A 16,027-nucleotide genomic window follows, 5' to 3' on the forward strand; every position below is an offset into this window, starting at 1 on the left:
ACAGTCCTTATTGTAAATTTAAGTAGTAATGGTAGTAATAGCAGCTTGGATTCTATGCTGCATCAGCAACAATCCTTTTATCATGGGGTCATGGTTCAAAGGACAGCACAGCTTATGTAAGATAGTGCTGTAAAACAAATAAATAAAAAATTCAATCAAATAATATTAAATAATATCCCACACAAGAACATCTGATTAAATACCTGTGATATATCTTATTCAAAAACTTGTCCACAACTAACTTTTAAAATAAAAAAGATGCTTTGCAAAAACTGGAAGCCATAAAATTTAGATTCTTATTAAATTCAAGACAAACGGCATTAAATATGGTCAAACCGACTTCGTTTTCTTTTAGCCAAACACAACAATGCACCTCTTTCTTGCTCCCCATTAGGAGCAGTCTGCATATTATTGGGGGCTAGGGTCATCAAATGTCACACACACAAAGACTTGCACACAGCACGACACGACCAGCTAATATAGCATGTCAGGACCACCAATGGAGTTAACTTTGTGCTGATGAAGAAAAAGCCTTTACAAAGCAGTTCATTTGATAAAAGTCCATCACATTTTGAAGGCTTGGCGAAAAGTTTTTCATTTGTAGCTGTCAATGAAAGCTTGGTTACTCAGAAACTATGGGATTTGATGTGGGGATTTTAATTTTTTTTTCCATTCCTAATTACATCTGAAGGAATAGCATAGTATTGCTATAGTATGTAATAAAGGTAAAATTATGCTTTAATTTAACCAAGTTCTAAAAGCCAATAGTATAACTGCCAGTGGTGATAAAGGGTCTAAATATATAACATTAACCTTCCGCATTGCCTCCTTTTGTACTTCGTACTTATTCTCCCCCCTACCCCGATCCCTCCACACTGCGAACACAACAGTCCCTATAGGCATCCCTGCAGAGCCTCATTAGTGTGTGTGTTGAGTTTTTCTTACTTTAAGATGTGTGGCTGTGCAACACTTCCATCAGCAGACCCCCTGTGGCTGCGCTGAGTGCTCTCCCAGCTTTAATTCTATAAAGCCGCCTGCAACTTATTATTACCACCCATTACCGTTGACCATCGTGACACTGTAATAGAACTGTTCCTCTGGCTCCTTACGCAAACAACACCTCACCTCGCCTTTTTCTATTTCCGTCCGCGTCTCATTCATCCCTCGTCTCGTGTGTCATTTCACTGCTTTTTTAATTTGAGTCATGTCTGTCATCAGTTCCCTTTTGTGTCCCCCTGCATTCTCTGTTTTAATTATCAGATCTAAGGTCTAACCTCGAAACACTATTCAAAAAGGTTTCCTTCACCTCCACCCTTTTAAGACTTCTTGTCGTCCAACATTTTCAGTCTCTGCTTTTTTTTCAGCCCTTACACGTTTTTTTTTTTTACATTTCCCTTAACTACTTTGTGTTATATATCCTGCCAATCTCTGCCATTTCTAAATCGATGTGTGTTGTTTCTTTATTTCCTGTAGCTCTAATCCGAATCCTCAAACCTACTGAAATACACCAAGACAAAAACATATAAGAACATAATGAGATCTCATGGCGGGAGCTCCACTTAAATTAAAATCAGAATATTTCTCACTAAAATGCAGCCTCTCTCATATAGGTCAAGGGTGACCGGTACCATTTATTTTTTATATTTATAGATGATGATACAGCTGATAAGGATGACAACAAGCTGCTGCCAAAGCATTTAAAGACCATTTTTGGTACTAAGGGGAAAAAAATTAATTGTTCCCGATGAGACAGAAACTTTTAACAGGAATTTGTAAATATTACAACAAACTGTCTGCCAACACAACAAGCACTACTGTAGAGCTTTATATTGACTGTAAGAGGCTATTTCATTCAAATATACAATAAGGAATGGGTGCTGTGAAAAAATGGCTTCAAAATAAAATCCCACAGATTTTAAATGGCTACACCAAAACTGTATAAAATGCAGGCTAATTGCCATGTTGGTGGTAACCTGCATCACAGTGCCGTTCCAAACACATAGCTTGATCAGACCCAGAGATTTTTAAAACAGTTTAGATTAATCAAACTGTGATTCTATTTGTTAAAGCACACATAAAATAAGTATTTTTGTTGGGGTTTTTTTGGCATTGTGACCACCTTACAATTGCACAGCCATACACTCTGCAATATCCAGAGTGGTCAAACATAGGCAGAATTGTTTTCTAGCTTCTACAGATTCCTTCTAAGAGTTTGCTTTGTCCTTTTTTAAACAAAAAGGGGAATTCTTAGCTTAAAATACTGCAGATGGTGTTTTTCCATCTCTTGCAAGCTTATCACAGCCTTACATCTCTTGAAAGTGAAAACAATAACCGGGAAGATAGATCTGGACAAAACAAAAAAAATAAAATAAAATAAAACATATTCACCCTTTTTAAGATGGTCGAAAAGCAGGTTCACTTTCTCAACAGTGACGCACAGCTGGAGGTAGTGACATTCGCCAACATTTTGTACATGTCTGCCTGGTTTGTACCGTGTGCTCAGCATATTTTATGCTTGCCTGTCCTCATCTCTGCTCAATTAAGCACACTGAATCAGTGGAGGCGCTGGATGAAACAGACCTTCATGACTAGATGTTCAGTCAAGCAAAGCACAGATTACATCAATTTAGAGTGAATTTTGCCTTTTTTTCCTGTCTTGCACGGCTAACCTGACGGGCAAAGGAGGGCGAAATGATTCACCGATTATCTCACATTGACATCAGATTGATAGCATAGATGTTGCTTAAGGAACATGGAAACACTCTAAAGAAATACACAGAAGGAAATAGACTAGCTTGGTTAGATACTTCATGAATACTGTGGAATGTGTGCATTAAATGTGACTAACCATTTGTCAAGCTTGTTAAGTAAAAGGCTGTGAACCTTGCCTTCCAGCAGTCAGAGTTGTGAGACACTGCCTCTTCATTCTGTGATAGTAAGATTAAACATTAGCTGAAGCAAATCTGTGCAAAGATTGCCTCATTAGGTGACATCGTGGCATAAGAGAACATTTTTAGAGATTTGTTTTTCAAGCATTAATCTCAATATTAGTGGTCAGATCTGATCCGAGTACAGCTTTAGTTTTTGAAACTAGTCTTAAAAGACAATCTAGGCCTCTCCCATCATCTGTCAGCCAACCGTCGTGTTTTTTCCATTCTTCTAGTGAAGGTTTAATGGCAAACCTGATGTGAACTAAGCCTACAAAGCACATTTCATCAGCCTCCTTTTGTCACCACTACATTCAGAGTCTGCCTTGTTGCAGGGCCTTTACAAACCCATCAGCCATCACCTATTGATGTTTGGATATAGAGTGAAATGGTTTGGGGATTTACTGGACTGATGGGTTACGTGGGAATCAAACTGACCACAAATATAATCTATATTGTGAGATCTATTTTTTTATGCTGTCTCAAAGAATTAAAACCTTTTTGAGACCAAACTAGTAGACAAGTTCACCACTTCCATCACCGACGTATGGCAGCAAATTGTAGAGTCTCTACTTTAAACAAAACTTTTATTCTTGAAGCCAAATAAAACTTTTCTTGCCCCAAGTTTGAGCTCACACACTTCAAATGACAGTCTGTCACTTTCTTACAGTCTGGCAGCTCTCCTTCTTTCTGGTATTCTCTCAACTTTAAGCTCATCTTATATCAGACCTCAGATTGGTATATCACATTTATTGGGAGGTTATTTGCACCATGATCCTTGAAGTGATGATTTATTAGTCTTTGTTCATCATAAAAATAAATTAAATTAAAAAAACTTCTTGATTTTTTTAAAGTTCAAAAGTTGTATAAAAATGTAAAAATATAATTTGAAGTGTAAATGAAAATGTCTAATATGAAGCTGCACTATTTCTTTTTTCCCCCTGTTTTCTTCTTAAACATGGTGAATATTTGCCACATCAAACATTGAAAAAAGAAGCCAGAGTTAAGCAAAGTTATGGTGAACAATCCACAACTGTTCAAATGGTAAAGTTTAATTTCTGGAAAGACAAAACAAAAATAAGACAGGCTATCTGGAACATGCATGAATATTTACAACTGAAGCCAGAACATCTATGATAGGCAACACAATTCAAGGAGTTACTTTCTTAGAATAAACTACATTAAGTCTAAAGCAAAAAAGAGGATAAGAAAGGGGGAAAAAAGGACACAAGAGCCTTCACATAAAGAGTAGTGAAGGATCACAATCATGAAAAGGTCATTTCTAATTTTTTTTATTATTATTTCTGCTTAGCATTCAGGTTATGGATGACAAACTTAATCCTACAGTCAAACTGGGTTATAAATCAGAGAAAGTTCATCAGTTAAAGCAGTACATGGCTAAAAATCTAATCTATTATCGTCAACGATGTGACTCTTCAATAAAACATGCTTTTATAGTCCTGTTTGTCCACTCCAATTACAACTCCTTTTGTCTATTCATTTTTTTTTTATTGTTGGTGCTTTGGTCTTGGCAAGCCTCATCTGTTAGACAACCAAGCAACTCCGTTGCATGGCAATCCATGTGCAGAGCTCAGATGGAGATGTATTTTTATAACATTGGTGATAAGATCATACCAAAGCAGGGGACGAGTTTAAAGCTGCCAGACTCTGTAAAGTAGAATTGAAGTGATAAAAAAGTTTTGGTGCCACTTTGACAACTTCTTCAGCCAAGACTGGAAGTGTGAACACGGACATTTGTTTGTGGAGGGGGAGTGGGCTACAGATGGGATACGAACACGAAAGATAAACTGCAATGGCCAACTCCAACTATGTGCCGTTTAACACACCAAAGAGGGATTATTACTCTGTTGGAGAGACGTGTTAGAAAATATAACCCCTTCAAATTGTTAGGCTTTACACGTTTTGTATTTGTCTTGGGTTACTTGAGGCATATTTAAACATGTTTTATATTTTTAGAAGGTGATAAAAGCCATATTATTTATACATTTACAGAAGGACGACTTTTTTTCTTTTTACTTTGTTTGCACACCCATTTTATAACTCAAATTAAATAGACGACAACCTAATATTCATCTTAAGACATAGATAAACGCAAAGAGATAATGGGAATTTCATTAGGAGATTTCAATATGTCTTGGGTCTCATTTCCTCTCCGTCTGCCCTCAAGTTATTTATGTAGCTTGGATGTTAGAAACACACACAGACACACACCGACACACACATTTAACATAATCACTTCCTTATTCTGATTGCACCTATGTCTGCTTTTTCAGCATGATCTTTCCCATCTACATAGTGTACAGCCTCAAAGTGAGCCGTGATTTGAATATCAAGAGGAGATAAAACAGCTTGGTCAGCACTATTGGTCCGGTGGGTTTCTCCTGCTTAAAAGAAGCAAAAGCTACGACTGTGGCTAATTTTTCACATGTATCAAATGGAAATGCTACATAATCGCTCTAAACTAAATAAAGAATTAAAACTTTTTTTTTTCTGGTTGGGTATTTCTGTTCCAAGCAACCTGTCAATATTGAAGGTAATATTTCTCCAAGCACCACTTCTTTATTTAAAAACACTATTTTTATTATAATGTAATGTGAAATCACATTTTAACTCATTCTCTAATTGGCCTTCACTTTGGGAATACTTGGAGATGGATATTCAACTTCTGGCTTGAGAATAATCTATTCCACGGTGACTTTCAATATCTTATTCATGAATTCAATTTAGCCTAATAATGAAGTAAGGGTTTCCAGAAATTAAATGACCTTTAACCTCGACACAGCAAATGAAGCACTTAAAATGTATAATGAAATGTAGGTATTTCTAGATATGCTTTGGAATACCCAGAAACTGAGAAACTACTTTTAGCTCATGACTTGAAGGTCACTGCTGAAGAAAATCAACAATGACCTGCTAAATAAATATTCTGAAATGATACAAAACACATTTTGGCTTCATACAGACCCATGCGCTTCTTTAGAAATAATAGTATGCTTCGTGAAAACCTGAAATAATTTATGTCTTCTGCACTTCATTTAAAGATAGAACAGTAAATATTAAGTTGAATAAAATTGAACTTATGAAAAATTTATTTTATGCCTCTGGAATAATTTTACTCACCCCATTCTTTGGATAAGCCACCCAGCCAAGGTCTCCCATCACGGAGCGAGAATCCAGCAGGTTCACTTTGTTCAAGAAGAGAGAGAAACAAATAACACAAACATAAGTCTTAAATGTATGTGGGGGAGAGGGGGAAACAACAAAAGCATCAAGAAATATGCAAATATATATATAAATTTTGTTATTATATTTAAAAACTCTGGCATTAAATGAGACACTCGCATGTTATCCAATGCAGACATGCACTTATAATCAGTTCTAATAGGATACAATGTTTTCTTGGCATGTCTTTTAAAAAATATATATATACATTTTCCACTAGGAGGAAACTTATTTCCAAAACTCAGTTGATGAAGGTTGAGGCCTGCTGCTGCTGAATCAGATGCCGAGTACTGGGCAGATTTGAAAGCTATACACCATACCAAACTATAATCACAGTATCAATGTTTGCGATACTCCAACTGCAAAGAATTTACGTACTTGTTAGACTATCATGTTTGAGTTCTGCACTAATTATCTGGATGCTGGTTGTAGTTCAATCCCAGTATCCTCCTGTCACATGTCTTAACCCCAAGTTGTCTCTTGATCTACGAGCTTGTGTGAGCGTAAATAGATGAATATGCTTCATGTAAAAAAATGCAAGTGGACAGGATGACTGGGAAAATGCTCTGTAAGTTCAGTCTATCTGAAGGCAACACATTTTTTTTCAAAACGTAATCTCACAGAAAGGGGTTGGGACATCATACGCAGAAATAGAAATAAGTATGGAGACCTTATAGATTACTGCAACTTATTCTGTCATCAATAGCTTTATAATAGATGAAACTTTGATTGAAAAGCAATGCTTTAGCAAAAACATGCAAATAAAAAAAAAATATGAAGGTATTCTTTCAAGCAGACCAACAGTAAATCTTCCACCTTTTTGATTCAAAACTCCAAATTTTAATGCGAATACAGTAATCCAGACATATCTATCATCAAACCTTCTTAGCTCAGTCACTCAGATGAGAGCTGTCGAGTGCGACTACTTGACCGGTAGCAGCTGTACAGTCTCTTATCTCCACTACCTGCACAGCCTGAATGCAGCAAAATTACTCAAGGTCTTGGCAAAAATAGCATCTGACTGTGGTGACCATGACCTCATAGTGGGAGGTTTTAAATGCACTTTGCTAGACTTCGAAAGTCAAAGTGAGTATGTCATCCAGCTGCAACTTGTCTTTGCTGGCTGGTGGGTATGGCTCAGTGCGCATTAACGAACAGACAGGTCTCGCTGTAAACACACTGGCTGTGGGAGAAACAGGCAGGTGTAAAGCCTTAAGTGACTTTGACAAGAGCTGAAGCCTTTTTTTCCAGATGACTGGGTCAGGACAAACTCTCAGCAGCAGTTTAACGAGTCCCTCATAAATTACAGACAGATGATGAATGGCTTTTCTGGCGGCTCCAGACTTTGTCTCTTGTTTGCCGCAGCTTGTAGGGTCATAAAACCAACCCATGTTCTGATGTTTGCTGTGCTTTATCTGTTCTATGATAATGTTTGTGCAATCCAGCCATAAAAGTTCTGTCATCTACACTCAGATATGTGATGAATTGAAGCAGCTTAAAACCGACATGCGCTGAAAAGAAAAACCAAATGTACCAGGTTCTCTCTCTTAAGTGGTTTAAAGACTTTTTTTCCCTCCTAAACCCTTTTGTCATGTTTGAAACTTAAATATGCATTAGTGTGAATCTGAATAGGAAGTGGTGGGGCCAGGAACTGCTATTGTCTGCCAGCAAGTCGTATACAAACTGTGCAAAGCACAATTGTCCTTCCACAGAGCAACAGGCTATTAAGGGTTGAGGTGTTTAAACACCCTAAATTTGTCATTTTTATACAACAAAGGCAGCAAATACCATCTCAGTTATGCTTGTTACTTGCAGTGGCAAGTAAACAAATAACATTGAAGTTGCCATTCAATCTGCTTGAGGGTTTTTGTTCCCTTCTCTTATTCTAAGGAATCTGGTTTATCTTTGCCCTGCTCTTGTTTAAAATCTGAAATACTCAGACTGGTTAAACCTTGACTGAATTTTTCTAAACTAAACTAAAGGGATGTAATGAGATCTCATCACACAAGTTTCCATGGTATGAATTGCCAGGATTTTTTTTTTTTTTTTTTTTACGTTACAGCAGAACGCTTTCTATTCAGTGTCAATGTGTAACTATTTCTGGTGAAGAAAATCCAATTATTATTATGGGCCCCAGATATGCCTTAAAATGGGATTTAGATATCCAAGTTTCAGACTATATGATAGGCAAGTTTGACACTATTTTGATGTAAAAAAAAGAAGGTTTTCAATTACCTTGATGTAGACTAATAAACTAAAACAAAATAAATTGGAATGACATTTGAATATGTTGTATTTGTAAAAACACAAATAGGAGCACTATACAATGCAGATTTGGCAATATGACAATCTTAGAATTAAGCATAGCAATGGGTTATATAGACATCTCAGCTAAAATAGTTTGTTAATGAAAAAATAGAGCAAACACATTTTGCTATCTGTTCAGCAGCTTCCATGCTTGACCCCAGGCACTCGCCTTTTATCAGTCTCAACAAATACCACGGTCTTAAAAAGGTGAAAATTTCAAAACTCTTGACATTTCCCCTCCTACAATTTAAAGTCCTTTTTTATATAAAAAGTGGTCTCAAGTTGCCCCACACTCCCGTTGTTCCCGTTACCTGTTTAAGCGTCACTCTTATTTTTCTTGTTTGCAAGAAAGAGTGCACACTTATAGTTTCCAATTCAGCAGCCGAATTCAAGACTATGTCACTGTCTGAGCTGCAAAAGATTGCTTTTCCAGCTTGGAAAAGCATGCTGTGACAATTAAGGCAGCGCCACCCATTATTGTTGTTGGAGTGTTTAGCTTTTCCAAAAGTAAATCATGTCGAGCCAATAGCTCAGATAATTAGCCAGTTATTGGCTTTCAGTGTAACTCCATAAACAACAAAACAGCCAAATGTGATGATACTCTGTGCAAACAGTCAGAATGATTTCTAACTTATGCTTTTAGGATAAAAGCACAAGTGTCAACTAAATAAATCCATTGTTTTAGTTGACATTTGTGATTGCAATAAAATTGTATATGTTTTACTTATATGAATGTCTTCATGTTAAAAAAAATATTTAAAAGGAACTTTCATAGACCTAGTCTGACTTTCAGCTGTTCTCAACTAATAAATGTTCTAAACATTCCTGTATATGTAATAGTCAGTATAAAACTCAAGCAGCAGCATTTTAATAACCGTCATAAAGAAATATAGATAAAGTGCTTAGATCACTTCTACATCACTTCTTTTTGAAAACCAAAAGATGAACCCTGCACTGCATTAGAAGTATGACATTGCGATAACTTTTCGGATATCGTATTGACAATATTGATAATGATTAACCTGCATTTTTCTGTATAATCAACACTTTGGTAGTTAATTTACCTTGACGTCTCAAAGCTCAGTGAACTGTTTATCCAAGTAGAATGACGTAAGTTGAAGAGTTTACATGCAAGGCACATGAAATATTATAATCTTACAAATTTTGCATACAATAAGACCTTTGCAATTAATATTTTGCTCAGCTCTAAATGATGCTAAGAAACAGTTGTGTTTTTACTCAAGGTTGTGATGCCATGAGAATCTCTTATGGGCTCCAAGCTACTTGGCCCTCTCGTTGGTCTACATGCCAAATTAAATGGATTCAGTTTTCCCCCCAGAGTAATTAAAGTAAAGGCTAATCACAAAACTGTTTTAAATAATCTGTAAATTTAGAATAACACGGTTCAGGTTTACTAAAGTATGGAAATTATTCCAGATGGAGAATTTGAGCTAATAATGAAAAAAAACAAAAAACATATTTTAAATGTATAAACAATTCACAGTGGAAATTGTGAAGTGTAGGCATACAGGTGAAGTTCACAGGTGAATTCACGTGATGTAGTAGAACATGTACTAGTTCAAAGTAATGGTTAGCTACAGTCACTTCCTTACATGAGTTGACATAAAAATGCATCATACTGCCACTGTGTGAATTTGGTCAGTTTAGTGATAGAAATCTGTATTTAGTAACTGGCGCCCTGAAGCCTGAAACATTAACTATAAGTCAAAGACACTTAATTAAAAGTCAAAGCTAACCAACCTGCTAGAAAAAATAATAATAAAGACTGTCTAGAATCTGAGGTAAACCCAAAATTAAAACTCCCTAAAGAGTAGAAGTAATGCATAACATTCACTCAATATTTGCAAAGCTCATGAACATCAGGTGTAGATAAATGAACAGCAGTTCTGTTTTAGCTGTAGATGCTGTGATAAGCACTGTGCAAAAAGAACAGCCAACCCTCAAAAGTAAACAAAAGGAAAGCTACACATAAAACACCTGCAGACAGGAGAGCAGAACAAAACAAGGACAAAGCTAGCACTGTAACAAAAGCACACTTCCCCCTCACACACTCACCGCGTCTTACTGTCTCCACAGCTCTGCTGAGAATAATAAAAGATGTCCTTAGGAGGCGATTAGACACCTAATTAGGCCATAAAGAACAGATAAGTGATACTGAACTAGATCATAAGGGATACGTTACCTCTTTCATTCTGTCTCTCTCGCTCTCCAAGGATAAAACCAGACAAGTCGGAGCTCAGAAATGACAAGCATCTACAGAACGCGTTATTAAAAGTCATCAGTACTGAATGAATGGCGCGACATTAAAGTCGTGAGCCACATTATTTCAAAGACTGAGATTTGAACTATGCCAAAGAGTGAGGATATTTTCTGCTCCGAATGTTAACAAGTCTCACTTAGAATACAGTTAACATATGAGCAATTTTGATACTCTGATTAGTTGCAACTTTACCCAAGTGATTATAACAAGTTCTTGCACACAATTTGTTCGTTTTGTTTCAAACATTTTTTTTCCAAAGTCTATTTCTTCCTGTCTTTACCCCCTTGTATTGGATTGTAGCATTTACGTGCTATATTTTATTGTTCTTGGCTGAATGGTCTACTCTCCATCTGCTGTGCTGTATGCAGACAGCCAGATATAAAAGTCCCTCAAACCTGTTGCGATTAATTTTTCCCTTCCCCCTTAATTGTGTTGACTCACTAATGCAACAAATAGTGGTATTTTTTTTTAATGCTTCAAATATTAACAGGCTGAACTAGAAAGGAAATGGGCTGTATTTTCAAACATCCTCTAAAATTAATCAATTTCAATAAGAATGGTTTAGCTTCGGGAGACGAAATTAATCACAGAAGTGTGTACAGTTTTCCTCGTAATGATTCGTCGGGGGATTCATCACTGCAGGAAACTGTTCCCATTAAAAGAAGCATCAAGATTATTCTTCTCATTTGATGTTCTTTTGGCTTCCAACAAACACAAAAAAAGACCACGGGCGCATCTCAGCAAAGCAGAATATAATTGAAAAGTTAATTTATTTCGGTAATCTAAACTAAAAAGTGAAACTCGTTACACAGACTCATTATCCACAGAAGGGTATCTGAAGTGTTCATCTCAGGTGGTTTTAATGATCATGGTCAATGGTATTATGTAAAAGCCTGACCACAAAAGGTCAGAATCTGGCAAACAGATTAATGGAATGGGAAGCTGTGTGGAAGGAAAAATTGTGGTAGGAAAAAGTTTAGAAGCAACTCCTAATCATCAATGATGATTTGAGGAGCTGAGGTATTTACTGATGGAATATATACGTTTATAAAACAAGTAAACTTCTAAATGGTATTCTAACTCGATGAAAAACATCTGTATATGAGACACATTCCCTTTCACAGGATATTCACTTAGTTGTAGTAGCACATGGCATGATAAAGTTATGCTAATATTAAGACAAAAGAGTAAGTCCTGAGAGTTGCCAAAATTAAGGTTTCTACAAAGATAAACTTTGTGATTGTATGTTACCCAAATGTTTTTTTTGTTTTGCTTTTTTTCCCCTCTTCAATTACAAAGAATTAGTCAAATGAGAAAACAGGCTGATTTAATTATGGGCTGTGCTCTTCCCTTCAATTATGCATGCAATTCTATGATTATCTATCACAGTGCAAATATCAGTCGAATTAATCTTTAACTTGTGTTGAATATCTGATTTGCACTTATGTAGTGAATATTTAGTGAATAAAAGTACTTATAAAGACATGCAATTTGAAAAATAATGAGACAGAAATACTGATTAAGAGTTTAAAAATGGGGACAAAGAATTGACTAATTCCTAGATGAAAAGATCAAATGTCAGTTTGCTTCAGAGCATCTCTCTGTCTCCTTACGCCGTTGCATGCTGCTTAATCTAAAACTCTGAGTTGTTGAGAACGACAAACCCTTCACGGGATAAACTGCATGTATTTTTATTTTTATTTTTTTGGTGAGACTATTCCTACACCATTCAGAACGGTGACAAACTCATCCTATTAACTACAAAAAGGTAATTCCTGAACCCCTGGTGGAATAATTTTAACCCTTGGGATCCAGAAACAAAGACGCAAGCCAACACAATGTCGCAGGACTCCTGAAAGGTGCCGCGCAGACCCCCCCCATCCAAGCTGTTTAAAAGACCACACATTGGGAGTCACTTTTGTCAAGCTAAACTTTTGACCAAATAAATCCATCATGGGAAGAATACGCAGGCTGATAAATGTTCCTCATTTCCCGGATAGCGTAACGCTGTTCAACAGCTCCGAACAATGGTGCCATTAAAATGCTGCTCACTGTGCAGACAAAAGACTCCAAACAATACCATAGCCCCATTTTCCCTACTTTGCAAAATATTTCTATATGTACTGCAACGAGATTATCGGGTGACGATAACTTTGACAAAAAAAAGTGCCACAGTTTCAAGATGTTATCACAAATAAGTACTAAATTTACTGACGACGTTTCCATTGCATGATTTGGGAATAATTTCATGTCTCCCTAATTGGCAAACCACTGTTTTTGTTCTTTGACGCTGAAGTTAGCATGTGATTGGTAGCTTCCAATTCAACAGCAGAATCAAGCGCTGCGTCACTTCCTGAGCTACAAAATGACACACCCCAAATCAGATCCCAACATGAGCTTCGTCATCAGCTTTTCATAAGTCTGCAAGTTAAGTGGTTGCTTAGCAGCATTTACCTTGTCACAAGGTTGATGAAAACAGCTGTCTGATCAAAGAAAAACAAAAAAAAACAATAACTGCTTTTAAAAAGTTCATGTCGGTCTGCTTACTCAAAAATTGACCAAATTTATGTTTTGTTTTCAATGTTAATTTCCATTGTCTGCTCATAATATATGGCATAACGTAAAACTTGTCAATAAAGCACTAAAAACGTTTAGTTTCCTTATAACAAGAAAGCTTCAAAAATATTAAAAGAAGTTATCGTTTTGTGGTTTGGACACTTAAAAAGCATGCAAAACATAAGTGGTTCATAATGCCCCTGTTAATATCTAAAGGTGATGAACTTCTAAACTTAAAAAAAGTATTTTCAGGAGATATTAAACAATGCATAAAATCTGTAAGACATAATTAATAGTTTTTAAATATAAGCGATATCAGTTAAATCATAATAACTAATTTATTTTGACAATAATTCTCACCTAGCCATCATGAATTAACTGAAGATGTCCATTGTGTATATTGGTAGTATAACAAATTAATATATCAACTAAATATAAAGTGTAGGCGTTTCTGTAGCAGCAGTAAGTTTATATACAGCTTTAGCTCAATGCTAATGCCAAACCTTCATGCTTGCAGCACGTTCTTAATACTGAGGCAGCTGCTGCCAATAAAAGCCACATTTTAAGCGTCACTGTCAGGAAAAGGGGCTTTTCGTTGGAGATCTGCAGATCAGGCGTCTGCTGACCAATATGATTTCTAGTTTTCTTTGAGGTGTCACCTGCTGATTTTGATTATTTTCTCAAAAGGCTTTGAGATATAAAATATTTTAAAAAAGATACGTTTTGAATCCAGCCAAAAATGAAGACATCATGAGATCATCCTTATTTTTTGCCCTGGGCATATGTCCCTAATCATAATACGATTAATAATAAACTGCATATATGCAGAGCATAACTAAAAGTACTGAGAGTTTTTGGTTTGAAGAATTTGGTGAACAAAGAGAAAAATTCAACTTCAATGTCAGACCTGTCGATAGCATAAAAATGTGCAGATTCTGATTGGTAAATCTCCAATTTAGATACCATCTAGCCAGGTGGAAAACTTGAAATCGTGACATTATTTTTGAATATTGTTATGACATATTGAATCTTTTTTTTTTTTTTTTTTTTACAATCATCATGAAGATCCCACCACGCTTCTTGGCCATCTTGTTCAGAATCTGGATCTGAAGCGAGCATAAAAGGCAGGTGAACTCCTCCAACTGGCCAGAAATAATATTGGCAAGAAGATTTTGAAAGCATGCAACCTAAACCAGGACAGTCTACCACATGTAATGTCTAAGCAGTTGAGTTCGATTATGGCACAAAGAAATTGAACTGGTGATTGTGATGATATGTATTGTGCAGTTTCACCATTTTGTTCGAGTGGATCTGAGACATCTGATCAGATGTTTCATGCTTTAGCCAAAAAAACTCTTGTTTTTTTTTGTTTTTTTTAATTAACTAATTTGGCAGATAAGAAAATCAAAAATGTGTAAATCTGTTGTAGCTGATAACTGTACACAATTTCTGTGGACAAATAATGACTTAAAACATAACTCATTTAAACACATGCAAATTATTATGAGAAATGTATGGCTTAAATTCTTAACAGTTTGCTTTAGCAGTGCAAGACCTGTTATTGTAACACAGCGTAACCCAATTAGCTCAAGTAGACATTTAAAAAGTGAGAAAGATCGGGGGAAATTAATGTCATTTTAAAACTTTTTTTTTATGATATCATGATGATGTAAAGTCTGGAAAGACAAAGTGCGAACTGGCAGAGTTGCAACGGATTAAAATGAGCAGTTTATATGTTCTAGGAAATTGTTAAGGACTGATCTAGACATCTCTGCTGCTTTATGTCTCTTTGCTACCACGTCCAAGTACGCTGGTTATCTGACAGGGACATGTTCTGTTCAAAGGTCCTTTTTTTATTTCTGCTTTTATCGAGTCGGAACACACAGTCATTAGAGGCTAAAAGAACAGCTGTCATAAATGTACCTGCTTTAATAACACCGGGCAACCCCCACTTCTTTTGTCAAGCAGCCATATCAACACATGAGCCTGGCGGTTAACGGCACTTGAGAGAGACTGCAAACCTTTAACCGATCCGACTTTTCAGAGCCAATTAAAGCCCGATTTAAGCAGCGCGCTCAGGATTGGTGTCAGTCACCAACAGAGCGTGTCTGCCCCGCTTTACCTTCATTTGCGGGGATGCACCACGCTCCGATAACTGCCAGACTCCAAGTCCACGTCCATGCCACCGGCCGAATGCCACAACTCCTCCAACGAGATTGCATGGCGCATCCAAAAACAACAACAACAACAACAAAATTTGAAGAAAAATAAAAAAAAATTCAAAGCCGGCAACCGTGGCAGGTCGTCCCTAAACAAGAGCAGCTTCAGTGAGGATCAGACGGGAAACCGTGAGAAAACCATTTGTATTGTTCAACGTCCGCTCGCGCAGATTGGAGCTCATGTTCCGCCGCGACCGGAGGACGGTAAATGAGGAGCGGAGTGAGCTCCGGTTTGGGGAAGGCGGGCAACGCGCCGGGGGGCGGAGTAAAAGCGCAAGGTCTCTCCAATCACAGACCACCCACAGGTGAAACCCGCCGCTGCTGGACTGCTGTCCAAATGATCATCGATTCTCAGTCCTTTCCACTTTAGTTCTCAGCCCATTACTTTCTTGTTCCATTTAGGTTGCTCCATCTCTCTGACTGGGTGTATGAGAGCAGCGGAGAAAAGCTTTGCAATTCGCTGAGTCTTACGGTAAAAGCTGACATGGTGAATT

General features: G+C 36.8%; 1 protein-coding gene across 1 annotated transcript in view; it reads right to left on the reverse strand.

Moving 5' to 3' along the window:
- The window catches only part of epha5 (EPH receptor A5), a 66,569-nt gene extending 50,756 nt beyond the window's left edge, over positions 1-15,813 (reverse strand). Inside the window, exons 1-2 of the mRNA XM_007563278.2 lie at positions 15,437-15,813; positions 6,069-6,133 (exon numbers count right to left, since the gene is read on the reverse strand). Of these exons, the coding sequence (XP_007563340.1) occupies positions 6,069-6,133; positions 15,437-15,536 (165 nt within the window). The 5' untranslated portion in view covers positions 15,537-15,813. The remainder of the gene's footprint in view (positions 1-6,068; positions 6,134-15,436) is intronic.
- Positions 15,814-16,027: the final 214 nt, after the last annotated feature.

This window comes from Poecilia formosa, unplaced genomic scaffold, assembly GCF_000485575.1.
Source record: "Poecilia formosa unplaced genomic scaffold, Poecilia_formosa-5.1.2 Scaffold146, whole genome shotgun sequence".
Classification (NCBI taxonomy): Eukaryota; Metazoa; Chordata; class Actinopteri; order Cyprinodontiformes; family Poeciliidae; genus Poecilia; species Poecilia formosa.